The sequence below is a fragment of the Anopheles arabiensis genome, chromosome 3 (assembly GCF_016920715.1).
Source record: "Anopheles arabiensis isolate DONGOLA chromosome 3, AaraD3, whole genome shotgun sequence".
Taxonomy (NCBI): Eukaryota; Metazoa; Arthropoda; class Insecta; order Diptera; family Culicidae; genus Anopheles; species Anopheles arabiensis.
Genome location: NC_053518.1, coordinates 51684121 through 51711354, shown reverse-complemented (window position 1 = coordinate 51711354; position 27234 = coordinate 51684121). Strand labels below are relative to the sequence as shown.

At 40.6% G+C, this 27234-nt stretch overlaps 2 protein-coding genes and 1 long non-coding RNA gene across 5 annotated transcripts; 1 reads left to right on the top strand and 2 right to left on the bottom strand.

Moving 5' to 3' along the window:
* Positions 1–689: 689 nt before the first annotated feature.
* LOC120904301 lies at positions 690–2334 on the bottom strand. The gene is made up of 2 exons (XR_005739738.1): positions 1743–2334; positions 690–1658 (listed from the first exon to the last, which is right to left on the bottom strand). It is a non-coding gene; the product is annotated as an uncharacterized LOC120904301 (long non-coding RNA).
* Positions 2335–3428: 1094 nt separating this feature from the next.
* On the bottom strand, positions 3429–25267 carry LOC120901478 (armadillo-like helical domain-containing protein 3). Of its 3 annotated transcripts, XM_040309455.1 has the most exons (6): positions 24262–25250; positions 24032–24193; positions 22347–22559; positions 22060–22280; positions 5240–5472; positions 3429–5155 (listed from the first exon to the last, which is right to left on the bottom strand). In XM_040309455.1, the coding sequence occupies exons 1-6, from the start codon at positions 25008–25010 to the stop codon at positions 4604–4606; spliced, it is 2130 nt and encodes a 709-aa protein (XP_040165389.1). In that variant the 5' UTR covers positions 25011–25250; the 3' UTR covers positions 3429–4603. The 3 variants fall into 3 exon arrangements, with proteins under 3 accessions (XP_040165389.1, XP_040165390.1, XP_040165391.1); XM_040309456.1 differs by lacking the exons at positions 3429–5155; positions 5240–5472 and adding an exon at positions 6594–7651 and having other exon boundaries at positions 24262–25267; XM_040309457.1 differs by lacking the exons at positions 3429–5155; positions 5240–5472 and adding an exon at positions 20153–20260 and having other exon boundaries at positions 24262–25263.
* LOC120901477 lies at positions 8253–9790 on the top strand. The gene is made up of 2 exons (XM_040309454.1): positions 8253–9601; positions 9681–9790. Exons 1-2 carry the CDS (start codon positions 8510–8512, stop codon positions 9705–9707), a joined length of 1119 nt encoding a protein of 372 aa, XP_040165388.1. The 5' UTR covers positions 8253–8509; the 3' UTR covers positions 9708–9790.
* Positions 25268–27234: the final 1967 nt, after the last annotated feature.

The following is a 27234-nucleotide window of genomic DNA, read 5'->3' as shown; positions in this document are numbered from 1 at the left end:
CACGCACACATTCAAATGCTTGGATTGCTGGTCCTGCTCACGCATACATTTGTACAGGGTGGCATCGTAGAAGTGATACACCTATTCGAGTGCTCCTGTATTGTGTTTTTTGTCACTGTGTGTCAAACTCATTTGCATATTTTGACTGCTTAATTTGTTTACCATTTATCGTGAAAAACGTTAACTTAGTGTTCACTTCAGTGTTCTCATATATTATAATGGATTCAAGTCGCGAACAAATAAAAATCTTGCATTTGCATGGATTGACAAACATACAGAGTAAGCAGAAACTGTCTCATCTCAATTTAAGTCGACTATTCGTCTACCGGACCATCAAGCGATACGGAGACAGGCACGGTTGTTCCAAATAAGAAACTGGGCAAAAAACTGAGTTTTCGGACTCCAGCGGTGATCAAAGCGGTAAAGGAACGTGTGGGGCAAAATCCAGCTCGCGCGGGAAGAAAAATTGCGCGTTAAATGAACGTGAGTCACTTTTCCATGCAAAGCATTCTGAAAAAGGACCTTGGTTACAGAGCGTTTAAACAGCAAAAAAATCACGGCTTAACCAGCAAAACTATTACCGAAAGGATGACCAGATCTCGCTTGTTGCTGAAGACGCACGCAGGCCACAACATCATCTTTTCGGACGAAAAACTGTTCACTCTGGAGGAAACTTTGAATAAGCAGAATGATCGTATATATGGAGCATGTATTCGGGATATAACAGCCGTCAAAAGAACAGTCGAACAGTATCAAAATGCGTTAGCTGTGATGGTTTGGAGAGCTATCTAAGTCAAAGAGAAGATTTCGTTATTTTTTCTCGACAAAGGCGTGAAGATCAACAAGGAGAACTATTTAGAACACGTTTTTCAAGGCCACTTGAAGCCATACGCTAAGAAGCTTTTTGGCATCGACAGCTTTTGCTTCCAACATGATTCACCTCCAGCCCGTAAGGCTTCGATCTTTCAGAAGTGGTGCAATGTGCTATTGCTATTTTTTATCAGTGCATCGGAATGGCCTGCGTCGTCTCCATATTTGAACCCGTTGGACTTCTGCATACTCTCCGCATGTATCTCCGCTTGAAAAGTTGGGCGACCTCAAACATTTGCATTTGGACGGATTCAAGAAACGGTTGTTAAAGATATGGGACGAAATGCTGGATGAAGTTGTGCGTGCGGCCTGCAACGATTTCCAAAAGCGCCTACGGGCGGTTATCAAGTGTAAAGGTGAAAGATTTGAAATAAATTAAATGAAATGCAGGTTTAGTACCAATAGAAGCTATTTCAATCGATTCCTAAGAGAAATCAATCCTGGTGTCAATTTTATTGCAAAAACAAAGTGTATCACTTCTACGATGCCACCCTGTATTTATGCACACTTTCGCATGCTATTTATTGGACCTCCTCTTTCCACATGCGTTTTGGCACACTCACACTCTGTACACGGCTGGATGCTTCACCCCCTACAATTGTAGCGGTTCCGTTACCCTTCCTCTTGTTCCTCCTTCTGCCCTTCTCGCTAGGACATCCTCGACTGGTGCTGCGCATGTTTAGCCGGCGCCTGTCTGGAAATGACGTCACGGACTGGTGCTGCGCATGTTTAGCCGTATCCTTGGCGTCCTTGAAGTGCGCTCTCCTACGAAAGAGCTGTGTTGAAATCTGTTGATCAAAATTAACCAATAATTAATCCATGTGTTTTATTTAAAAAAACAGCTAAACAACACATAGGATAGAAACGCTTACCTTGATATTTTAAAACTGGACACCGTTTTCCTTCCGTCGATCGTTTTGTAGGAAGTTGGCAAGGACAACAGGTAACCGTCGATTATCATGCGCGTGCACCTGTAACTTTTTAGACGACAAGCGTTAGCTGTACATTCAATACATTCCATTGAGGCACACACTAGCACAACTTACCTTAGAAATTTACAAGGATAAATCATTCCATAATTGAAGAAGAAGGAACACGGTAGAAAACGTAAACGAGCAAACCACGGGGCACAAGAAATCACACATCACTCCAACACATCCTTCCACGATGAAAGTTCTGGACAGACTGAGGATGCCTAACACCCGGATGAGCGCGATAGCACAAAAATCATGGGAGATAGAGAGAGATGGGTAGTCTCGGTTCAGCGGAATCCGCATGCAGATGCATGTGTGTGTGTCACTCGAAGGATTTCGGTTTCCCCTTCTCCCGTTTTTCGTTCATAGGCCACAAGATCGGCGTTGTGCCGTCCAAAATCTAGAGAAAGAAGACATGCTCTCTCGCTTTGGCACACAGGAAAGTTTTCCAATAGCTTCGGTTTTGCTGGTTGGGTAATGGACTACTTGATCCACTCGGTGGAATGTTTCAAATGGTTAGGGGATGTATGCAACGTTGCTATGAAGGTTTGCAAGCATATAGGGGAATATGTCAAACCCTTAGGAGAAGTGTGCAAAACAGCTATGGAGTTTTGCATCCAGCTATGGAGCGCTCGGATGTAGTGCTGTAGAAATTAATCCTAGATTTTTTTAAAAAGCACCGCGTGATGATTTAAATTCTTCACCACCTGATATTTTTAAATCCACCTTGGCACAAACCCATAATAAAATAATGGCAAAAAATACACAAAATAAAATACAGTGGAGCGCCGTTTATCCGGGTACCTTTTATCCGGCTTTCCGTTTATCCGTGGTGTTGAGAAATGACAGTTCAATACAAAACTGACATTGGGTTATGAGGAGGATATTTGAAAAAGCGGTTATAAAGGCCGGGCTACATTGATCGTACTCGCACGCGTAATTTTGATTTTCACTAGCGCATCTGGCGGCGGCTGACCGAAGCATTTTGCCAAACAATTTGGAGCCGCTCCAGAAAATAGGTTAATTTTCCATGTTTTTTACTGAAATCGGAGGAGAAAAGTGTTGTAAAACGTAGATACACATGTCTTGCACGCATTGCATCAATTTTTGCAATGGAAAACGATGGAAAAACTACTTAATTTTGAGATCCGGCAGGTCCATTCCCTCGATGACAAAAAAAAGCTTCCACCAGCCGCCGCCAGATGCGCTAGTGAAAATCAAAATTACGCCAGAGAGTACGATCAATGTAGCCCGGCCTTAAGAGCACATTGTCATAACAAACACACTATAATTCATGGCAAATTTTAAAGATTCTCTTTCGAAAAACATGAAGTTAATGAAAACTGTGTTATTTTTTATCAAAAAATAAGAAAAATTTCCAAAAAATAACCAGAAATAGGTGATAAAATATATCATTTGACCCATTATCCGTGTTATTCACTTATCCGGGCGAAGTCAAGTCCCGAGAAGCCCGGATAAACGGCGCTCCACTGTAATGTTGGCCCATTGTGCAAACCATTGCATAAAAGATGATGTGCGAAATGTGCCAAAACACTGAATGGGTTACGATAAAACACTCTTGAATAGAATTATATCATTATTTATTTATTTTTTTTCTTCAATAACCTTCAACCGTTTTAAATCTTGAATGGATTGAATCCTTGATGCCCAAGATTGATTATCCTGCTATAGCGGAATTTTGGGATATAATGCCTTAGTACTTTATACTTACTAAAACATGTTTAATAAAAGCCAAATTTTCCTTTTTGCCCATTTTACACTTTTAACTTACACATGAGTCTTAGAAATAATAAATGCAAAAACCACTGTGTTTGAAGTTCATCAGAAATATTAAAAAAAAAAACGTGATTTTGTAAGCTATGAGGCAAAGACGGCCACCTAGATAAAATAAAAGATTTTTTTAAATGTGACAGTAGTGAATGTGAACCTACATATTTTGATTAATCTGTGTATCTTATGCAAGCATCCACAAATGAGGTCCAAAACGGCCGAAGTAATACAACATCATGAAAAAGTCTGCGCCCTTGCGTTCCGGCATCCACTCGACCCGCATCCATGCATACATTCCGGGTACGTTCGTTTACAATAGGTGACCACTAACGGGATGTTTTTTAACTGGAGTGCTTTTTAACTGGAGGTTCGCTAACTGGAGTGATTCTTAGTTTAAAAAAAACTCTTAAACGTCAAAACATGAAACATCCGGAATCTCACGAAAAGAAATGTATCGCAAATGTACATTTTTCAAACAAATTTAGGATGTATTACCTATGTTTGTTACTAATTTATGGCATCACACGAATTAATATACTTTATATCAACAAAAATGAAAAAAAAATGATATGTTTATTCAAGTTGACACCAATGAAAACAATCAATCCATAGTAACGTTACTCCAGTTAGCGAACGTTGTTCGTTAACTTAAGCTTGTTTACCTCTTAGATAGCGGTCACCTACTGTATAAGCCTATCCCTCTTACGTTAATGGTGAAGATATAATCGTATGCTATAGGCTCTGCATTCGGGCATGGACAGGCCCGTGGGCGTCGTGTGGATGCTTGCAAAGCGAGTCCATCATCATGGTCCAAAAGGCCATGACTGTACCCCGATATTCTACCTATCTCCCTATTTATTGCCATCAATAGAAAAACGAGATGTTTTATGTACATACTTTTATAAAGTAAGGTAAAATGTTATTGAATTTTTTAACACTAAGCATTGTAAATCAGTCGCCTATAATTTTCAACTGGAGGATTGCATCATTCCAACTTCTGTATCCCCTGAAGTACTTGGTACACTCACAGCTCCAGGCAAACATTCTACAATAGTTCCTTTGCTACTTTCTTTTACTAAATAGTAAACTGTTTTTCTAGTATCCGCCATGACTTCCTTCACTAGATTGGCAAAGAATATCACATGCTTTGGTCGTTCGCTGTACCTTTCGTATTGGTCAAGACTATCTTGTAGTTTCAGTGTCAGATCATAGTTTTTTTGAATTTGCTCTAGTATCTGCTGCTCAGTAGGTGTTGATAAGCTTTGACTGGCAAGCCATTCTTTGATTTTCATCTGAAAATGTTTGATTATTGCTAGTATGTTGGAAAGTGCATTTAACAAACGAATTGAATCTTCTTTGTATTCGCAGTCTTGCATTGAAGCATATCGTAGAACCATGGCATGTAATTCACAGAACACTTTTTCCTCGCGGTTTAATTCGTAATAAAGCTCATCATAGCTGTTGGTTGTTGCAAGAAACGTGTCCCCATAAGTTATAAAAAGATTGAAAATATTAATAACCTAAAAATGTACAAATACTTGAATTAGTAGCATTAAAACATGAATTATTTTCAGTTTAACATTATTTTTGTAGTTATTTTTTACCTGTAATGCTAAATCAAATATGTTACATCTCTTCATGAGATTTTGTTCTTGGTAGATGAGAAATTTTAATAAACTTATTATTGCCGTCCATAAATCCTTCCAGTGATATGCTATTCGTACGCGGCATCGTTTTTGGTAGATAATTACGCGATGTATTATTCCAACGCATAAAAGATAAAGCTCTATAGGAAACTTTTTCAGCAAATGTGAAACGATGAACTCCACTAAAAGATCTGAAAATACAAAAGCATTTTTTTAATTACTTTAAAATAGTACATAGTTATGTTACAAGAATGTTGCATACGCTGAACTGCATTGGAAATTCTGGTCCCATGTTGACCAACGTGACTCCAAAGCTTCAGCATATAATCTGATACTTCAACAGTCAACATGGTATCAGGGGAAAAGCAGCCAATGGGAGCAACTCTTAGACGACCAGCAGTCTTATTTCGCCTTGCAGTCGTATCAATTCGATGTAGTTAGTGTAATAAAAGTGTAAATATATATATATATATATATATATATATATATATATATATATATATATATATATATATATATATATATATATATATATATATATATATATATATATATATATATATATATATATATATATATATATAAAAATCTCGTGTCACGGTGTTTGTCGCGAGCAAACTCCGAAACGGCTGGATCATTTTCAACGAAACTTTGCACACACCTTATGGTGGTATGAGAATAGGTTTTAAGACTTAAAAATCGTTCAGATGTTACACTAAACTTAATTTACTTCATATACTCATATTACTTCGTATACTTTCAGCAAGCTCAAACTGAACCGACCCGACCCGAACTCGCTGCACCAACGGGTCGGAGTCGCTTATGCTTTCTAGCACCTACTGATCTATCGGTTTAATTAGAAATTAGAATTTTGATACATTGATATATTTACATGTTTGTGTAAATTCGTTTATCCGGGTACCTTTTATCCGGCTCTTTTGTTATCCATGCCGTTGAAAAATGACAGTTCAATACAAAGTTGACATTGAAAAAGCATATTAAAAGAGCATATTGTCATAACAAAAATAACTCTGAATCATGGAACATTTCAAATATTCTCTTTGGCAAAGCATGAAATTAATAATAAAAACTGGCTAGGATTTACCTAAACACAGCTACTTCTTCTTCTTTTTAGCACAACAACCGCTGCCGGTCAAGGCCTGCCTGTACCCACTAGTGAAGTGGGCTTGGCTTTCAGTGACTTTTTGTTACCGTAGTAGGATAGTCAGTCCTACGTATGGGGGCACGGTCTATTCGGGGCTTGAACCCATGACGGGCATGTTGTTAAGTCGTTAGAGTTGACGACTGTACCACTAGACCGGCCTACTTGTTAATAGATTATTTAAATAATATACAGCTACAAGCCTGGATTTACTGTCGTTCTACCCTGCAAGGAATAATTATAAGCGTTTATCATTAGAAGCACTGTAATGTCATATTAATGTAAAGAAAACTGGCCTTGATATCTTTGGTATGCGGTTGATAGCATCTCAATTCGATTTTTTTATTTATTGAGTTGCTAATAAAGATCTTAAGCTATTTAACTATGCATTCTTTACATTTTCGGAAGTTTTATATGTGCTAATAACTGATGAAAAAACGACAAAAAAGCTTTACAAATATTGCTTTTTGGTGATTTAGCTTCATGACACTAACGTGTAAAGACTTTACCCCGTGGCAAAGATATTTTTCATCTGCTATCAATTGTTGATTAACAGATGTCATCACACAACCTTAAAAAAGAGTAACGGGAAGTCATGGAACAACCAGCTAGGCTAATTCCCGGTTTTCCCAGTTGAGTGGCCACCCTGCTTTGAGCTTAATGCCGTCACTTACACATAGACGGATACATATAGATAATACGTTCAAATACACATAGAGCGACAACATCTCGCGCGACTAACAGTAGCTCAATTTTGCAAACAGTGCTTTTGTCTCGCGCGACTTTTGTACTTGGTCCGAAACAATCTAATTGTCGAGTTTGATAATGTTCAAAACTCAAATACATAAATTATAACACATTTTAACTCATTTTTTATGTTTTTTTAAGCATGTAGGTTGACTGGGCTAAATGAGCTACTTTTTGTCACGCGAGACGTTGTCGCTCTATGTCTATTTGAACGGTACGGTACTGAAGCAGCACTGTTCCTACTCATCCGAGCACATAATACAGGGTTTTCCAATTGAGTTTAGACTAGCCGCATACTTTTTTTTAATAGTCGCAATAGATTCTTGACTAGCATCCTCTATTTTTGATTACGAGCGATGAATTATTGACTAGGAGCAATTGATTTCAGCAGGTCCCTGCATGACAGCCTAAGAGCGTCGCGTTTATAGCACCCGGTGTGACAGATCGGCTTGAATAATAATCTGTGGAAAAAATTTAATTTCATCCGCTCATTAGTTTAAAGCGTTTGTTTTACTGCTATATATCATCCACAAAACAAGATATATTTTACAGGGTTTTACAATTGATTGTAGACTTCCTGCATATTTTTTTTTTAAATTGTCGCTATTGATTTCTTACCAGCAGCATATAATTTGGGTTGAGCGCTATAGATTTTTGAAAAGGTGTAATTGATTTCAGCAGGTCCCTGCTTGACAGCCTAAGAGCGTCGCGTTTCTAACATCCGGTGTGACAGATCGACTTGAATAATAATCTGTGGATAATATTTAATTTCATCCGCCAATTTGTTTAAATCACTTGTTTTACTACTATATATCATCCACAAAGTCAGATATATTTTATCTGATAGGTTTTCGGTGCTATTGTTTTGATTTTATTAATGCACAATACAACACAAAAGCACTTAACGGCTGAATTGAAATTTGCAGTAGTGGACCCACAGGCATAACCTAACCAGAAGCTAGATTGGGCAAGTTTTTCAGAGTGACCATATGTAGTTCTATCGATTTTCGATCGAATATCGGTTTACAATTGAGCACACTAAAACTCAGTTTTTCTAACCAAATATCAAATATTTTTCTAAGTATTGTAAACTCGCCTTAAGTGCGAAACGATAAGCGCAAACGATAAGATGCAGGCAGATAAGGATGAGAGCGATCATTATCAAAAGAGAGAGAGATAGGCATTAGATGAGCGACAGTGAGTGAGGACGGACGTATGCAAGCGAATAAAGTACCGTTACAAGCTGTAGACAGGATAGACGAGGCGGCGTGATTAAAGTGCGTGAAGCGTAAAGTATTGTACTACAAGTGTTCGGTAGAATGAGTGATAACGAAAGCGAAGTTTTCGCAGCGGCCACAGAGGGACCGTTCGTGACGGAGCGGAAGAAGCCAGACCGCAATGAGACAGCCGAGTTGAGAGCAATGGTGGCCGAATTACAACTAAAACTCGAGCAAGCGGTGCAACTTAACAGTGGCGGAGGAAAGATAGAAGTAGCAGAAAGTTTAGTAGAGGCTGGCAACGAAGGGACGGATAGAAGTGATAGGCCGTGCCGAGGACGAAACGATCTGTGGGGACGAGTGCCAGATATCAGGGAGCTGCGCGAGGTCATTCACCCGTTTGACCCTAGGGATACGACCTGCCCTGATGCAGCAGCATGGCTGAAAAACTTCGACGAGACGAGTGAAGTGTACGGATGGAAAGAGGTAGTGAAACTACACTGCGCACGGCTGAGTCTTAGCGGATGCGCTAAACTGTGGTGGGAAGCAAACCAGAGCAAAATCAAAACGTGGTCCAATTTCGAGGGTGCGCTACTGGCCGGATTCCCATCATCTAAAAACGCAGCATTTTACCACAACTGGCTGGTGACAAGAAAATGGCGCAAGGAAGAGACACCCACCGAGTACGTGTACGCCATGTTAGCTATGGGATGCAAAGGCGGGTTTAACGAGGAGACTACGACGAGTTACATTGTGAACGGGCTAGGCGAGATGTGGCGGGCTGCAAGGGTAGCAGCGAGTCGCGTAACAACGATCGAAGGCCTACTCAAGGAAATCGCCTGGGTGGAAAACATTACCGCAGTGGCTGAGCATAGCAGACACGTCGACCGAGTAGGGGAGAGGAGGTGCTTTACCTGTGGATCGGCGGAGCATGCGGCGCGAGCGTGCAACAAGGGTCGAGAACCAGGCATCGGTGAATGGAGTGGCGCCGCCGGGAGCAGCCGCGGGGCGCCTAGATCGAAGTTGCGTTGTTTCACCTGTGACGGTATGGGACACATCTCGACGGATTGTCCCCGACGTAGAACCGCAGCACGGGGAGAAATGCGACGAACGGTGGAGCCGGCGAGCGGGGGACGCGGAATACTAAATGTGAATACGTTAGATGATGAAGGAGAGGGCAGATGTCAAGCAGAGGTAGGCATGGGGAAGATTAAAATCAGGGCACTTGTAGACTCGGGAGCTAACGTATCTACCATTCGTACCAAAATTGCAGAGCTCGCTGGAACGCCACGGTTTGTGAAAGGAACCCTTCATGGATTTGGGGGAGCGAAAGTGGAGGTGAACACGAAGAGAGAAACACGAATACAACTAGATGACATAGAAGTCGTAGCAGATCTATGGGAAGTACCCGATGAGGCACAATCAGTAGACATGATTATTGGGCGAGACATTATGGTGCAGCCAGGGATAAACGTCACGTACAAAGAAGGAAAGGTATCATTTAGTAAGGATAAAGAGCCAACGGAAACGAAAGAAAAGACACACACACTGAATAAGGAATGCGGAGAAGAAAGGGGCACAGAGATTACAGAAGCAGAAGTGCGTATAGAGGGAAGCGAAAAAATGAAACGCGCAGTGAAAACTCTGTTGAATAAGTATCGAGACTGTTTTGCCAAAGAAATGAATGAATTAGGGGTGGCAAAAGGAGTACAAATGGAAATAGAGCTAAGCGGAGATGGCCCAATATATGTGAAACCCAGAAAACTGCCTTACGCACAAGAAAACGTGGTCCACGAAATCGTATCAGAACTGCTAGAGAACGACATAATAGAACCCTCGGTATCGGCATATAACAGTCCAATCGTGCTAGTTAAGAAAAAAGATGGCAAGTGGCGTATGGCAATTGACTATAGGGCGCTAAACCAGAAGACGGTAAAAGATCGATACCCACCACCGGAAATAGATAGATGCTTAAATACGTTAGAAGGCGCAAAAGTATTTATTAGCTTAGACCTGTATTCGGGTTATTATCAGGTTCCTGTAGTAGAATCTAGCAGGGAAAAGACGGCGTTCTCTACGCCTGATGGACATTTCCACTTCAAAAGAATGCCTTTTGGACTAGTAAATAGTGGAGCAGTGTTCCAACGGGCTATAGATAAGATGGTCAAGGGCTTGAAGCAAAGCAATGTAGTAGCATATGTGGACGACATATTGATAGGAGCTAAGACCGAGCAAGAGGCAATCAAGGTACTGGAAAAATTATTAGAGGCAGTTAAAGAACATGGATTTACAATTAACCTGAAAAAGAGTAAATTTTTAATGTCAAAAGTGGAGTTTCTAGGAGTAGAGGTATCAAAAGACGGGGTTAAACCAGGAGAAGCTAAATGCCTAGCGGTTAAGGAATTTCCAACACCAGGTGATAGCAAGGAGGTCCAACGATTCCTAGGCCTGGCGGGCTACTTCAGGAGATTTGTAGAGAAATTTAGTATCATTGCCAGACCACTACACAGTTTAACAAAAAAAGGTGTGGATTTCCAATGGGGGCGACAAGAAGAGGAAGCGTTTCAAGCGTTAAAGGCGAAGCTTACAGAAAGACCCTTATGAGCGTTATATGACAGGAACGCAGACATTGAGTTACATACAGACGCATCGAAGGAAGGTTTAGCTGGGATACTGTTGAGCAGTAGTGGGGTAGGATGGCGACCCATCAGTTTTTTCAGTCGGAAAACGACAGAGTTAGAGAGCAGTTACCACAGCTACGATTTGGAAATACTAGCAGTGGTAGCCAGTATAGAACGATTCCGACAATATCTGCTAGGCCGTCCATTTGTGTTAAAGACGGATTGTAGCTCGGTTAAAGATACCTACACCAAACGCGAGATGAACCCTAGGATTGCAAGATGGTTCTTAAAAATGCAAGAATGTGATTTTGTTATCGAGCATAGAGGTGGTAACAAAATGGCTCACGTAGATGCACTTAGCAGAGGAGCAGTAGAGCAAGGGAGAGAAGAGACCACAGTCGCAGAAAAAATATTAGCTATCGACATAGATACCGAAGACTTCTTAGCAACCATGCAGCAACAGGATGATAAACTAGCAGAAATATTGAAAACATTACAAAAACCTTCGACAACCAATGCTGAAAAGCAGATTCACGACAACTATAATATAGAAGGGCATAGATTAATGCGGAAGGTAGCAGGAGCGAATAAGTGGGTCGTACCAGTTAGGGTGCGGTGGAGGATAGTGAGAGCATTTCATGACGAAATGGGACATTTTGGAACCGATCGGGTGTTGGATAGTTTACGGGAAAAGTTTTGGTTTCCTAAGATGAGAAAGTACGTACAGGGATACATAGAAGCGAGTCCAAATTGCGCATACAATAAAAAAAAGACTGGACGGCCAGAAGGTTACATGCACCCGATACCTAAGGAACCGATACCATTCCATACGGTACACATAGACCATTTAGGGCCATTTGTAAAATCAGCAAGAGGGAATCAGTACATATTAGCCATGGTGTGCGGATTCTCAAAGTTTGCGATACTCAAAGCAGTAAGCTCAACCAAAACAGCACCGGTAATACGATTCTTAGAAGAGGTGTCAGCGATATTCGGAACACCAAGTAGAATGATTACGGACCGGGGCACAGCATTTACATCCAAAACGTTTGAGGAGTATTGTGAAGCAAATAATAGCCAACTCATTCGGGTAGCAGTAGGATCCCCACGAGCAAACGGGCAGGTAGAACGGTACAACAGAACTATACTGACGGCTCTCCGATGCATGGTAGAAGAAGAAAATCGAAGATGGGATGAACAATTATCGCAAATACAATGGGCGGTAGATAATAGCAGAAGCGCCACTACAAAACAGAGCCCAAGTAGCTTGGTGCTATCGTACCACCCCAGGGATATGCATCGTAATATCATAGCTTTAGTTCTCCACGACGAGGACGATAATAGAATACAAAACATAGAAGAGAGAAAACTTAAGGCCGTGGAGGAGATAGACAGAGAACAACAAAGGCAAAAAAGAGGTTTCGACAAACGGCGAGGGGCGCCCAGCAGGTACAATGTAGGTGATATGGTGTTAGTAGAGAGGGATATATTGGCCACGGGCGAGAGCCGTAAACTAGAGACACGATATAAAGGACCCTATTGGGTAGTGGCAGTGCTAGCTAACGACAGATATGTTATCGAGGACATACCAGGAGCACAAAGGACACAACGACCATTGCAGACCACGTATGCAGTGGACAGACTGAAAAAATGGGGAAGAGTTCAAGATTTAGAATTCGAGGGAAGTATAGGACAGGAAAAACGGCAGAAAGAAGCATACGCGGAAGAGAAAGATGACGCTGAGGACAGCGATGAATGTGTGGTGTCCGAACTGTAAACTCGCCTTAAGTGCGAAACGATAAGCGCAAACGATAAGATGCAGGCAGATAAGGATGAGAGCGATCATTATCAAAAGAGAGAGAGATAGGCATTAGATGAGCGACAGTGAGTGAGGACGGACGTATGCAAGCGAATTAAGTACCGTTACAGTATTGATCGTTTAACCATAAAATTGGAATTTAATAAAATTTATGAGTGAATAAACAGTTGTTTTTACTGAAAATTACCGAATTTGCTTTAGATTTCCTACCGATAACCTCTAAAAACAATCTGGTTACTCCGCGCCAGCAACCGGTCTGCTGAAATCAATTGCTCCTAGTCAATAATCAATTGCTCGTAATCAAAAATAGAGGATGCTAGTCAAGAATCTATTGCGACTATTCAAAAAAAGTATGCGGCTAGTCTAAACTCAATTGGAAAACCCTGTAGCATAATCGAAGATAATCGAATGCAATTTCCGCTCGCTGCTCCTTACTAAAACCCTTACTAGATAGAGGTGGGTTTCCGTTGCAAGTGGGCGTCAAATTGCCCGCAAGTGTTGCCAGCAGTGTTGCGAACGGTGACGTTCATCGACATAAAATTGTAAACATTCATTCGATTTGAAGCTTCCCATTCCCATCTCTCTCTGTCATTTGACATTCCCGTCAAAAAATGTCATTTGACATGAAGACATTTTCAAGATACATTCATTTGACATTCGCCAACCTGTATGAATCGTGAACTGTGTCGTATTGCAAACGGCCGTATTCATGTCAAACTACAACAGAGCGTGCGGTGCAAAGGCTTTCGTTTCACTAGTTTTTGCTATTTCACTAGAATCCCCATATTCAGCGACGATATACTTCATAATCCTCCGATCGTATCAATTTGTGTTGTTCAAAAAATGTCAAATGACATTCAGACTACATTGTTTATATTTCATGTCATTGGATCAGCCCTGACGGTAGCGACACGAATGAATTTCGTTTAATGACAGTCGTGTCGTGGAAGCATTGAATGTCATCAGCCAAAAATTATTTTGACCGGCTGTTTACGGTGACTGTCATGAAAAATGTCAACAGTTAACAACACTGGTTGCCAGATGCATAAAGGGTCCTCAAAGCCCGATGCTGTTGTATGAATCAAATTTAAACTGCGCAGTTATAACTTTAGGCCTAGTTTGGAATCCTGTTGCTGATTCCCTGAGTATACGAGTACGATCAAAGGTGAGCAGGTAGTAACAAGGCGTAGCGTTTATCGGACTGTAGCTCAAATATATAATCCGCTGAGTATAATCGATACTGTAAATGCTAAAGCGAAACAATTTATGCAACATTTATGGACGCTAATCAAGACGACAAGCAATATGGATGGAACGTGAAACTTCTACGCCAACTGCGTGAGGAATGGCAACTATTTGAAACAGAACTTGTTCATCTAAAGGAGATCAGCATTCCGAGGCTGGTTGCTATTGCTCATCCGGATTCCATTCAACTTCATGGGTTCAGCGATGCCTCAGAAAGCGGCTACGGTGCATGTGCATATGTTCGTATTAACAGAGCTAAAACACCTTTACTGTTTGATGGTTCTAAGAGGAATGAACATTTTATTAACTACATTCTGTTAACACTATTTCATAGAATACTACGATCAATTGTACACCAATATTTCATAGTATACTTAAATCAATTGTAAACTTCAGCAGTTCGATGTATTGATTCAACCGGGACAATGTCGTCACGGCTATTTGTGTCCAAATCAAAGGTGGCACAGTGGTATCTAAGAAGTGCACCATAGCAAGACTCGAACTGTGCACTGCTCATTTGCTTAGCAAACTGATAGCTAAAGTGAGAAAATCGATCAACATGGAAGTACAAACATACTGCTGGACCGATTCTACTACTGTGTTATATTGGTTGAAATCTTCTCCCAATCGATGGAAAACTTTTGTGGCAAACAGAGTAACGCAAATTCAATGCACAACTCAAGGTATCGAATGGCGACATGTTCCTGGTATACAAAATCCAGCTGATGCAGTGTCAAGAGGAAGATTTTCGACCGAAATAATCAAAGATTATCTTTGGTGGAGTGGGCCAGATTGGCTCCAACTGGACAAAACTGCTTGGCCAAATTACAAAATTTCAAATGCCGAGGATTTGAAGGTCGTTGAAGAAGAGCGCATTACATGCGCACTAACTAGTGCGGTAGATGTGGAGTCGTTCATCAATCGTGCTTGCGAGGCTAGTGATATTTTTGATTGATTGAAGCGAGTAGTATCCTACGTCTACAAATTCTTTGATGAACGAAAAGGCGATGCACACAACACAGAAACTAATGAGATAAAATCGTTACAACGAGCGAAGAAGATCGTAAAACGCTTGGTGAAAAGGGTTTCCTATGCTAAGGAAATCGAATCGCTGAAGCAGGGGAAACCTATTAGTCGTTCATCACCATTGAAATTGTTGAGTCCAATCTGCAAGGACGATGGTCTTATTCGAGTGAGAGGTCGATTGTGCAATTCAGGCATAGATGAGGAACATAAACATCCAATTTTAGTGCCAGGAAAACATCGCATACTAATTGCTAACCATTATCACAAGACGCTATTGCATGGAGGAGCTCAAATCATGATAAATACTATTCAGGAGAAGTATTGGATAGTAGGCGGTCGAAATGTCGTTAAGAGTATCATCCATAATTGTATACGATGCACACGATGGCGGATCTTCCTCTACAGCGAGTTATTTCATTTCATTTCATTTATTAATTTCAATATGTCTGCCTCTGGGGTTGAACATATCTAGGCAGACATAAAACCTAGTTAACCCTATTGGTACTAAACTAACTGTAACTTAACTAAACTAAGGGGAAATAGAAAAGGATGTAACAGAATGGAAATCCATAGTGAAAGGAAAAATAAGAAGCGGATAAGAAGAAAATATTTAAAACAAAAAAGAAATTAAGAATATAAGAGACATAATTAGAAAGAATAACAAATAGCCGGAACATCAAATTAGAATGTTCATTGAATTGACGCAAACGTCGTTAATGCCAAACGCTGTATTGCGGAAAGGTATTTCAAGAGCAGTCCGATTTCTTAAACACCTGGAAGGAACATACCAGCTAGGTTGGGAAAGCAAGTTTGGAGCATCTATATTCCCCGTAACAAATTGCTGATAAATGACACACATGCTTTAGTTCGTCTAGATTCGAGGGTGTCGAGATTGAACAATATGCAACGATCACTGTATGACGGTAATGCGGTGGTGGAATTTCCAAAGAGGCGACGATATAAGCACCTAGTGAAGCGCTTTTGCACGCCTTCGAGTTTGTTTTTCCAACCTGCCCTGTTAGTACAGAAGACAACAGAGGCATACTCAACCGGGGCGCACTAGGGAACAATACAATGCCTTAAGGCACCTCAAATCGGTGAAGCCCGAAGTCATGCGAAAAATAAGGCCAAGGTTTGAATAAGCTTTACCGATGACCAATTCAAGATGACTATCGAATGATATCCTTTCGTCTAACATAACACCTAAATCGCGAACACGTGACACCCTGTTGATAACAGTGTTATTAAGAACATAATCGTGAATAAGAGGGGAATGACGACGACAAAAAGAGATGACGCTACATTTACTAGGACAAAGCTCTAAGAAGTTTGACGCACACCATGAAGAGAGGGAGTTAAGAAGAGATTGGAGTGCGCTGCAATCATCCTCTTGCATCACTGGAACAAATACTTTAATGTCATCTGCATATAGAAGGTGGTTAGGAGATGGGAAAATAAAACTAATGTCATTTATGAATAACAGAAACAAGAGGGGACTTAGTACACTTCCTTGAGGGACACCAGAGGAATTGGAAGACGGTAAAGAAAAGGACGATCCGTAACTTACATGAAGATTTCTATTAGAGAGGTAAGACCCAAACCAGTGAACGAAAGACGTAGATAAGCCTAATTTAGAAAGCTTCATCAACAATAGTTTATGAGATACTCTATCAAAAGCAGATTTAATATCAGTATACACTGTATCAAGCGTTGGTGCACTTTTTAAGCATGATTGCAGGTATACCATTGCCGGTCTCGTAGTACAGTCGTCAACTCGTACGACTTAACAACATGCCCGTCATGGGTTCAATCCCCAAATAGACCGCGCCGCCATACGTAGGACTGACTATCCTGCTATGGGGGGGGGGGGGGGGGGGGGGGGGGAAATCAATTAGTCACTGAAAGCCAAGCCCACAAGTGGGTACAGGCAGGCCTTGACCGACATCGGTTGTTGAGCCAAAGAAGAAGAAGAAGCAGGTATACCATCTGGGCCAGGAGAATAAGAAGGTTTTAAGGACAATATAGCTGTAGCAACATTTTCAACAGTACAATTTAGGGAACGGGAACACAAAACATCGTGAGGTGTAGTAGAAAGTCCACCCTCTCACAATTCCTCATCATTAATGTAATCAGAGTAGGCGTTGGAAAAGTGATCGGCGAAAAGTGCACTGGTTTGGCTGGTCTCCCGCGCGGGACTTCAGCGATTCCTGCGCAGGCCTGCGCAGGGTTAGCGCCATGTGTTGGCGAAATGGACGAACTATTTATGGCGGCGGAGCAAAAAAAACGGTCAAAAAATTTAAAAATATTGGCGCCCATTTTTTCGTCCGCTTCTTCTCCCTCCCTCACTCTGCCTTGCCTTACTTGCGCTTCTGCCCGTGCCATCCGCCGCCAGCTGATTGGCTGTTGCGGTGTATGCGTTGATACTCATATGTGCATTGCGGTTGTGTATTGTTGTTATTGGTGGGTGTTAGCATTTATTAATTTGTGTGTGGCCTTGAGACGCTGTGGGAGAAGCTGGATTGGGATTCAAAGTGTTATCGGTGTATTGATGGTTTATTTTGTTTCGTGCCGCTGCTGATGAGACCATTTGATGGCCGTGGCAATCGAGGGTGACGTAGCCTATTTAAAACAAGCGTAGGAGAACGTCTAACACTAATCTAATATTGGGGGCCTTCACAATTCTAGTCAGTTTTTTGTATGGAGTTTGACAGTTGGAGGCTGAAATCATGTAAACAATCCATACAAAACCACACAAAAAACTAGCCTGCGATTTTCAATCTAGAAAATTTTAGCCTGAAAGCTAGAATTAGATTCGAGTACCTGCTCGAAAACACGGTGTTACGGCAAGCGTAATGGTAACGCGTCACCCTTGGTACGCCTAGCGTAAGGTAGAGGGCGCTTTCTAGAAATTTACCGACGTGTAAATTTCACTTAATCATAAATCTATTACGCAGTGCAAACTGCTGTAGATTGGTATCGTGCAGCTCGAATTCCCGCAAACGGCAGCTCGAATTCCCGCAAACGGCAGCTCGAATTCCCGAATTCTGCAGTATATAAGCAAGTGTTTTTCCTGAATAAATTTAGTCAAGTTCCAGAGTTCAAAGCAACAACATCGTGTCTTCATCAATACCAAACTTCCTCTCCATCATTAACACACGGGTTTGTTTACATTTATCCCAAGGTGCATTAAAGAAATCAGGTGATCGAATCTGGAATCAAAGTGTATGTAGTCCAGGTGGTCTCATAGCATTTTTTATAACTAAATTTGAATATCGCTTTTTGACAGAACGAGTGAAAATTTTTGCTCCAACGAGCTTTCTGGAGGCTTGACGCATACTCAAAACACTCTTACAATCTTCATTCAGAAGCAGAAGCGATAAAAATCAGCCTTCTAAATTCATACACCTTGGGATAAGCCCACCTGTATATTATACTCAATTAGATAGCTGCTCGAAAACTGCTCTACAATGCAAACAGCTGACAGGCTGAAATTTCAGCCTACGAATTTCAAACGGAAAGGGCCCCATTTTTTAATTTGAACATGTTTGATGCTTCAACGACCTTCTAAGCATCATGTAGCACAATGTATAATGGCAATATATTTTTTTTAATGTACCGAAATCTGTCTCGAGTTTTCGGGTCTCGACACACATACACACACACAGCGCGGGGAAAGTGACCGTTCACTCTATCATGTCGCGATTCCCCACCCCGCCCGGCGCTAGGGATGAGGATGCGCTATATGATAGTTGATGTTAGCGGAAGGGGAGGGGAGTTTGGTGGGGGGTGCGTGCTTGCATGCGCGCTTTCGTAGGTGCGTTCTCGCGTGCGCGCGTTCGTAGGTGCCTTAGCGCGCGCGCGTGTGTGTGTGTGTGTGCGTATGTGTGTGTGTGTGTGAGTTTGCGCGCGCGTGTTTGTGTGTGTACGAGCGTTTGGAAACCCCAAAACTATTAGATTCTGATGCGTACATTTTCATCCGCTGCGGCTACAAAGTCCATTCATTTTCGATCTCGCTACCTGGGAGACAACGCAACCATTGGCATTGGCATCTTTGCGATCGGCTCTGCTGTTGGGGGTATTAAAAAGACACACGATCTAAGCAAACGTGCGTGTGATATGCTGCACATTTATTTCTAATTCAGCTAGCGGGCGCAAGTGGAAACAACATTTTGAATTGAATCCATACAAAAGAGGATTTTGGATTTGTTTATTACGGTGAGCGTATGGTGCTGCACCTGTTCGTCCAGAATCTGGTGGCTTGTTGGTTTGGAGTAGTTATTATGACGCCGATTTACCGGCAATGCCTTGGAATGGGTTCGGATCGGTAGGTTCATGTTTTGGTCGAGTGCATTCCGTGCATTTGCCGCGCCACAGCGGTAGACCCGGCAGCACCCAAGTCAAAACAAAAACCTTCCCCGAGTGTGGACTGCTATGCTAAGTTCTTCTTCTTATGATTATTCTTATTATTGGCGTAATGCTCTACGCGATCATGCCGGTCTTTTCAGGACTTGAGTACCACGTAGCCGGATAATCAGCCGTAGCAAGGACGGTTGATGTCCGGAATGATGGCGGTGCCGCGGGCCCGCTCCTATCCAGTGGGTAACTTGCATTCTGCCACACTGTCTCCTGCTCGATGCATACGCTGCAGGCAGGGGGAAGGATGCACCTCCACAATAAAAAAAACCCCCGTCATGAACTAGCGGCGGATCTAACGGTAGGCGGACTAGGTAGTCGCCAAAGATCTCTAGTCTGTAGTATGCAGTATGCTTACAAGTAGACAGAGTATTAGAGACAAGGGCCCCGGAAAGATGGTCGTTGGGGCCCCGTGGCTGGAGAACCATTTGCACCTCCCCTCCCCCCATGGCGACAACAATTTTAGGGCCTGTGACCGATGATCGTAGTGGTCCCATGGCCACCTCCCCTCTCCCTCCGCCGGCAATTTAAGTATACTGTTCAATCTCCCAACAGCTGTGTATCAGTACCCCCTCCTCCCGGTCATCAGTTACCATTGACAGGGGCCTCAATTCGTCTTTCCACCTTTCATCAACACCTTCCTTTAGTTGACCGATGGATCATAACATTCCGAAAGAAAACACACGCACGCTCATACCCTTGCGCAGACGGCACAGCATATCGTGTAATCTACAACATACGAAAGCAAAAGCTTAGTGTAACAAAGTTATGCTTAATGCTAAACACGTTCAGATCAATGGCAGGCCCCAGGAACTGCCAGTGAACTTTCCAGCCTGCGTTCTAGATGCTGGTGGAAAGGAAAGTTGATGAAAATCAGCGACGGGATGAACGTGTTAATGCGAATTAGGATTCAGCGCGTTTCATAGCAAACCAGCATTAGCTAGCGATTCCTTAGTCATTTTTACATTGCAGCAATCGAACTTATTGCGCTTTTTTGTTTGATTTGTGAAAATGTAACTTCATCGCCGCAAAACTATCAACAGATTTCTTTGTTACTACGTACATTTTTGTATGTCTATTGATTTTATCGAAAAATGAGATATATTAAAAAAATAATGGATGATTTGTTTAGTCACGAAATTTAAAATCTTGTGAGTAAGAGTTCTAATCTTATTTAAATTGTCGCTAAGGCGCGCACATAATGAGGAATAATAGTGAAAATAGGAAAAATAAATGATTTCTTAGTTTTTATCCACAAATATGTCGAAAACACAAAGAATAATAGAATAAATTCACGAAATAACACGAAATGACACACTTCAATTCATGTTTTAATGTTAAAAAAGAACTCACAAAACCCAAAATATATTGTTAAAGAATATTTAATCGAAAAATTGTGATAGAAAAATTAAATGAACCATTCCAAAACATGTAAACAATGTTTGAATCCTGGGGACCTTACGTCATGTGACGAATTGTCAAAATGCTCTAGTTTCCACCACCTAATATTTTTAATCTAGGGTAATTGTACCAGTTTTCGGCAGGCTAGTGCAGCAGTTTCACAAAAACTGCTCATGCAATTCACCTACAACCATGTTAAGCTATTTTTTGTTTTCCGTTTCAAAGTCCTTTTTTACAAATACTCGTGAAAATGTAAACATTGGTTTTGCTCCTATTTTCGGCAGTTTGTGTTTTATGAAAAATTTTACCGCATTTGTGCAAAATTTCACGTTTGTAGTTACCCTGTCGAAAATAGGTACACTTCCGAAAACAGGTACACTGCCGAAAACTGGAGTTACCCTACCTTGGTCTAATTTAATAACACAATTTTCGCCTTTTATTGCACAACGGTCGGATTCGGCACGGTTTCTTGTGGTTGGTGCAGTATTTACAAAATTAATGTTGTGATTTACTGGAATGTAAGGTATAATCTGCATATTGCTTGAATAATAGAAATGTGTTTGAATACGTTTTGTTTTTGCAAAATTTGGCCTAACAAAACCAACCGTGCCAAATCCTAATCGAAGGCGAAAATTGTGTTCTTAAATTGGACAGAGTAGCTTACACCATCTGACGTGTGAGCAAGTGGTAGACAGCGGTGTCTATTGAAAACGACTATTGTTATAAAAACAAGTGAACAGTTGCTTATTGGACTAGTGAACCCTGTGAGCACAATACGAAGAAGTAGAAGATAAATTTCATTCTCCTTACAAAATGTAAGGAATATCCGGGTATAGCCGGGAAAAAATAATTTGAGATTGTGCCTACGTAACACCGCACAATTAATTTGACAGATAACATCGGATGCGGCGTCCGACAATATCTATAAAATTTAATTCCGTCGTACGACGAAATCGCACATCTGACGTTATCTGTCAGTTACCATATAAAATTTTGACAGGCCTTCCGATAAAATCGCAGCCGATGAAGCACAGACACGACTCTTAATCCGGATAAAGGCACTAGGATAAACTGAATCCCAACATAGATATGATATGAAGATTAAATCTGAATTCAACTTTACTCACCTAATAATGTGTTTGCCAGCGGTTGTGGTTTAGAAACCTTTTCTGATGTCAATTTCCTATGTCTCATATGAGCTCGATGCAATGAAACTTTGAACGTAAGGTTGGTGTCATGCATCATTGAGTTGGCATATTGATCTTCAGCAATGCATGTCAAAATCAACAAACAAAGTTTCAAATTAATTGAACTTAATTCACTTTTGTGATCCTGCATCACGATTGAGCTATAAAGAAAACCCATTGAAAGAAATATAAAATATTGTTAACAAGGACGGGAGTTTATATCATACCAGTATTGAAATAGGGCCACAAACAAATTAGTGGAATAATGTGAGGCATCTAGAATGGCAGCCGCGGATAAGTCAGGCGATCCATCATTTATATTCAACGTATTGCACGGTGAAGGCGGAGTAGAATCTGCTTGTGTATGCGCTAATGTGGTTATGAAATTTCGGTTTAAATGTATTGCTTCATACAGAGCCAAAAGCAGTGCGTTGTTTGCCCTAAAACAGAAATTAATTATTATATTATTATAACTAAAACGCTTGGTTTAATTAACAAATTATCAAGTATCGGAAACGATGTTTCCTATCGTTATAGTTGGTCATGTACCCATTTTATACTTAAATAAATCCCATTTTTATAGAATAACGTCACAAAAAATTAGCTTTTGTTTTTCATAAAAAAAACCATAGCTATGAATGAAAAATGAGCTCGACAGCATCGATAGAAGAAAGTCTAATTTACGAACACACCAAATCTTAGCGCTTTCAACACACTTGATCACACACAAATCCACAATTTCAGGCGTATCGAGTACTAATCGAGCAGATATGGAAAAACAATTTCGAGCAAATGTCACTTGGGTAAGTATTCGCTAACTGAGAAGTTTTTACTTGTCAGTCAGCGGACCGATATTCGTTAACTGAAATGACAATATAACCATCAAAGCAACCAAAAAAATAACTATTCCCATGATTTACTTTTTCCAATCGCATCCGTACGAAGTGGAATTTGGGGCAAGACTACCATAGGGCTAAGAGTGCCCACAAGCATTTTTCCCTTTAAATCTTGATTAATTGACCAATAGAGTATACATATGGTTTTGTTCTCATACTCTCTAGGTATACTGTGTCCAATTACATGGATTAATCGATTTTTACAGCTTTAAGCTGCATCATGTCAAATGTATCAAAATTGAACAGAAAATTTTAGTTTTTTAACCATACCAAATAAGCCCTCAAAAACTTACGAACAATCAACCGAGAACATATTTATACCACCGCAAAGCTGAGAAAACGTGAAATTTTATGTGGGGTATGTTGAGTTGAAATCAACTTTCTTTTTGACTATAAAAAAATATAATTTTTAAAAAGTTACACCTTTTAGGACAAAAGAACCTCCTCTTTTTGGGGCAAGTGTGCCATCATATTTCATAGGCACGAGCTGTCAAAAATGTAAACATAGTTGTAGACCATATTGCGGTACAGTTTGTGGTCAAAAAGGGTTCATTGGAGATTCAAGACATGAAGGAATACATAAACTAGTGCCACAAACGTAAAAATCTCCAATTATCTAAGAAATACGTTTATTTTAACCAGGAGGCCGTGTTGCTCCATACGGGTGCAAGAGTGCGCCCCATAGCTCAAAAAACAACGTATTTTTCAACCCTTTTAAAACGCATCAAAAAGAGCTTTGTTTGCACTTTTATCAAGCGAAACTCATTTATAAGTGAGGAAATAGATGTAAAATGGCTATGCGATTTAAATCGGCTTTTGATAAACAAGTTTTAGTGAGTTATCACATGAAATGCTTAAGATGACACACTTGCCCCAAATTCCGCTAACCAAATGATGCCGGATGTTTTACATTTGTCGTTTAAGTGATTTTTAACTGGGATCCATCCCAGTTAGCGAATATCTAGTTAAAAAGCATCTAGTCATGAACATTTACTATATTTGTTTTATTTACTTACCGAATCTGCTGGCTTCGATAGCATAATTCGTCCGATATAAACATATTTCCAACTATGTTTGACAATGATGAAAACCATGACGAAGACGTAGTTAGCTCTGTAAGACTTAAAAGATGTTGCTTGCAGAACATAGTTAGCACACATGAGATAACTTGTCCGTAGCTGTAGAAAAAATAATTGAACTGTGAGTCTCATTAACTATCACTGAAAAAATGTGTTTAGTAACATACCCATTCAGAGCCAACTCATCCGCAAGTAGTGAAAGTTCGACGACATATGGATTGCTACCCTCGTGTTTTCTATAATTTACTAAAATTGTGAGCAGCGTTACAACATCGTGTCCATGCAGGTTTCTCAAACTGGAGTCACTTAAGATGTGTTTAAATGCCTCAAATAAATTTTGTCCAATTATAAATTCTATTAGATTGTTCTCATTGACATTATCGATTCCTGTCGCAATTATTAACAAAATCTTCAAACATAGAACTTTGGGGCGATCAGTGGAAATATTGCTTGTCAATATATTGTAAAGCTGTTTCAGCAATTCCCGCATATCATCTTCGATATCGTTTATGGTAATAAACGGAACTTGTGTGTTATTTAAGGACATAGTAGCGCCATTATGACAATCATTAGCATTACCTCCTGTGCCAGTTTGTTTGCGGAATAGAAAATGTATGAACACAGCTATCGTTTGTAACGCATTGTGCACACGCTTGGAATTTCCGAATGACAGCGTATGTATACATTCCGTGAACAAATTCAGTATATTTTGTTTCGCAGAAGAGTATTGCTCAGGGTTCAGTTTGAGCAATTCACATTCCAACATGTCCATGTTTGGCTGCAGTAAGAAAAATTCTTCCCAAAACTGTATGCTTAGTAGTTTTGGATCTTCGCCGCGGCATAATTGTTCGTAAATATGGACCACTTTTTCCTTGGGCCGTTTTGTACCAGATCCAGACCTTTTCCGGGATGCCATTACAATGTACCGTGTCGCAGTACTTCAATGTTGCCCCTGCTATGTTGATAGTAATTATCCTGGCTTAAGTGCCTATTTTTTGGTTACTTCACCGTCAGCTTTGCTGGCGTTAATTCGTTAAATAAGGATCAGCTCAAGAAATACTGTGTTCAATTATGTCTCAGAACTTCTCTTTTATGACAGCCGATTTGCAAAAGATACAGGCGGTCCCCAAGATACAGTCTGTTCCCGAGTTACGCGGTTTCTGCGTTCCCGACGAATCCGCGTAAGTCGAATTTCACGTTTTTTGACTAAATACTATTCATTACTTGCAGTTTTTTATTTAAATCAATACTTTTATACACTTTATCATTTATTTGCTATGATTCGTGCAGAAAATTCTAATATTTCTGGCTTTTAGCGGTTTCAATTTGTTCGCAAAAATGCAATTTATACCGAACTTGAAGCAAATTGTACTGATTTGACATTTGATCTGTCAAATTTAGAAAACCGCGTATCTCCGAATCCGCGTAAGTCGAGAACCGAGTAACTCGGGAACAGACTGTACACGGTTAATGGGGACCGTAAACGGCCCCAAGATACAGCATAAGGGCGGTGGCAACGCTCATCGGATGCGATTTTATCGGACGAGATTTTTATGGGATTTGACAGATAACGTCGGACGTGCGATTTCGTCGTCTGACGATATCTGTCAAATCCCATATAAAAATTTGACAGGCCGTCCGATAAAATCGCATGCGAAAAAGCGTTGCTACCGCCCTAAGTCGAACCTCGAAATTTTTAGTCAAAATATCACTAATTATCGTGTAAATGCAAGTAGGGGGTGGTTTTAGCCATCAAATTAATTATTGACTTTGAACTACTGAATTGAACAGTTTTAAACCTTTTTCAATGGTATTTCACATTCTATCAATACGGAAATTATTTGGTATTTCTCCAAGGTGTATGGATATTAGGAGGTGAAGTGCTTCAGAGCAAATTGACATTTCACGACTTGACTTAACAATACTGGGGGCTCCGGTATTAAAATCGGGAAGGACTGAAGGGGGGTGTGGAAATTTGTATGCGATTTGACATAACAGTTCTCATTGATGGCACCCTGAAAACGTGCTAATAATTCACCTTCTTAATAAACACGCCTTGGTAATTCTCAATGAATGTGTCAAATCAGTACAATTTGCTCAAAGAACTGTCAAATTTGGAAAACCGCGTATCACCGAATCCAAGTATAACCGTAGCAATAGACGATGCGCAATCTCAGATTGCGCATATATTTACCTGTCAAACGGGTCGGTTTGATATATTTATCTGTCAAAAAAAATTATATATCTCGGACATATAATCTTGAAAATTTATGAGCAATCTTGGCGCAATCTGAAATTGTATGGAAATGACGTTTATAGCTCAGGGTTGGCTACGCGAAATGACATATGTTTTGATAAAACGAATACATGCGCAATCTGAGATTGCGCATCGTGTACAAGGATAATATATTTAGAAGGTTGATTTTTATCGATTTTGCTGGGCGACATTGTGGGGGACATCTGTCAATCTCTGCATACAAATTTCATTACCCCGCACCAGCCCTCCCCGATTTTTATACCGGAGCCCCCGGAAGAGAAATGTCAAGTCGAGAAATGTCATTTTGTTCTGAACAACTTAACCTTGTCATTTATAACACCTTGATCGTGTATTAATACGGTAAGAGCTACCGTGTATCTCGGGGGCCGCCTGTACATTCATTTCAATAAGGCGGCGCTTTGGCACTAGTCTAAGACGGCGCTCTACCAGCAATCGAACACGACATTTGACTCGAACAAACCCATATAACCCGCTTGGCAAAGAGTATCTCATTTTGATGCCTCTCGCTACCCCTGACCCTAGTTTTAAAGGAATCATGCGACACACTCGCACTCCACTACCCCATCCCATGGAAAAACGCTCCCACCATCGAGGTGTTGACCAAAATTCCGCTGTGTGCATGAGACACACACTCGCACTCCTCCAGCCCTCCACAGATGAACGCACCCACCGTTGCGAAGATGGGAGAATTTTTGCTCTGAGCGTGAGACCCTGAAGCGCAAGAGATGTGTTAAGACGATCATAATTCGATATGGTCAAAAAGCGTCGATTATCGTTTCATTTATCTGGTAATGATGTTTTCACTTCATTAAAATTTTCAACATTATCAACTAAGCTGATAACAATAGTTGAAATTTAAAAC

Bases quoted from the DNA above. Each gene is read 5' to 3' on its own strand.
- LOC120901477 (XM_040309454.1), top strand. From the start codon at position 8,510: ATGAGTGATAACGAAAGCGAAGTTTTCGCAGCGGCCACAGAGGGACCG. The intron at 9,602-9,680 runs GTAGGCATGGGG...CCAAAATTGCAG, and splicing joins AGGGCAGATGTCAAGCAGAG to AGCTCGCTGGAACGCCACGG.
- LOC120901478 (XM_040309455.1), bottom strand. From the start codon at position 25,010: ATGGCATCCCGGAAAAGGTCTGGATCTGGTACAAAACGGCCCAAGGAA. The intron at 24,194-24,261 runs GTATGTTACTAA...TTTTTTCTACAG, and splicing joins GATGAGTTGGCTCTGAATGG to CTACGGACAAGTTATCTCAT. The intron at 22,560-24,031 runs GTAAGTAAATAA...TTTCTGTTTTAG, and splicing joins TATCGAAGCCAGCAGATTCG to GGCAAACAACGCACTGCTTT.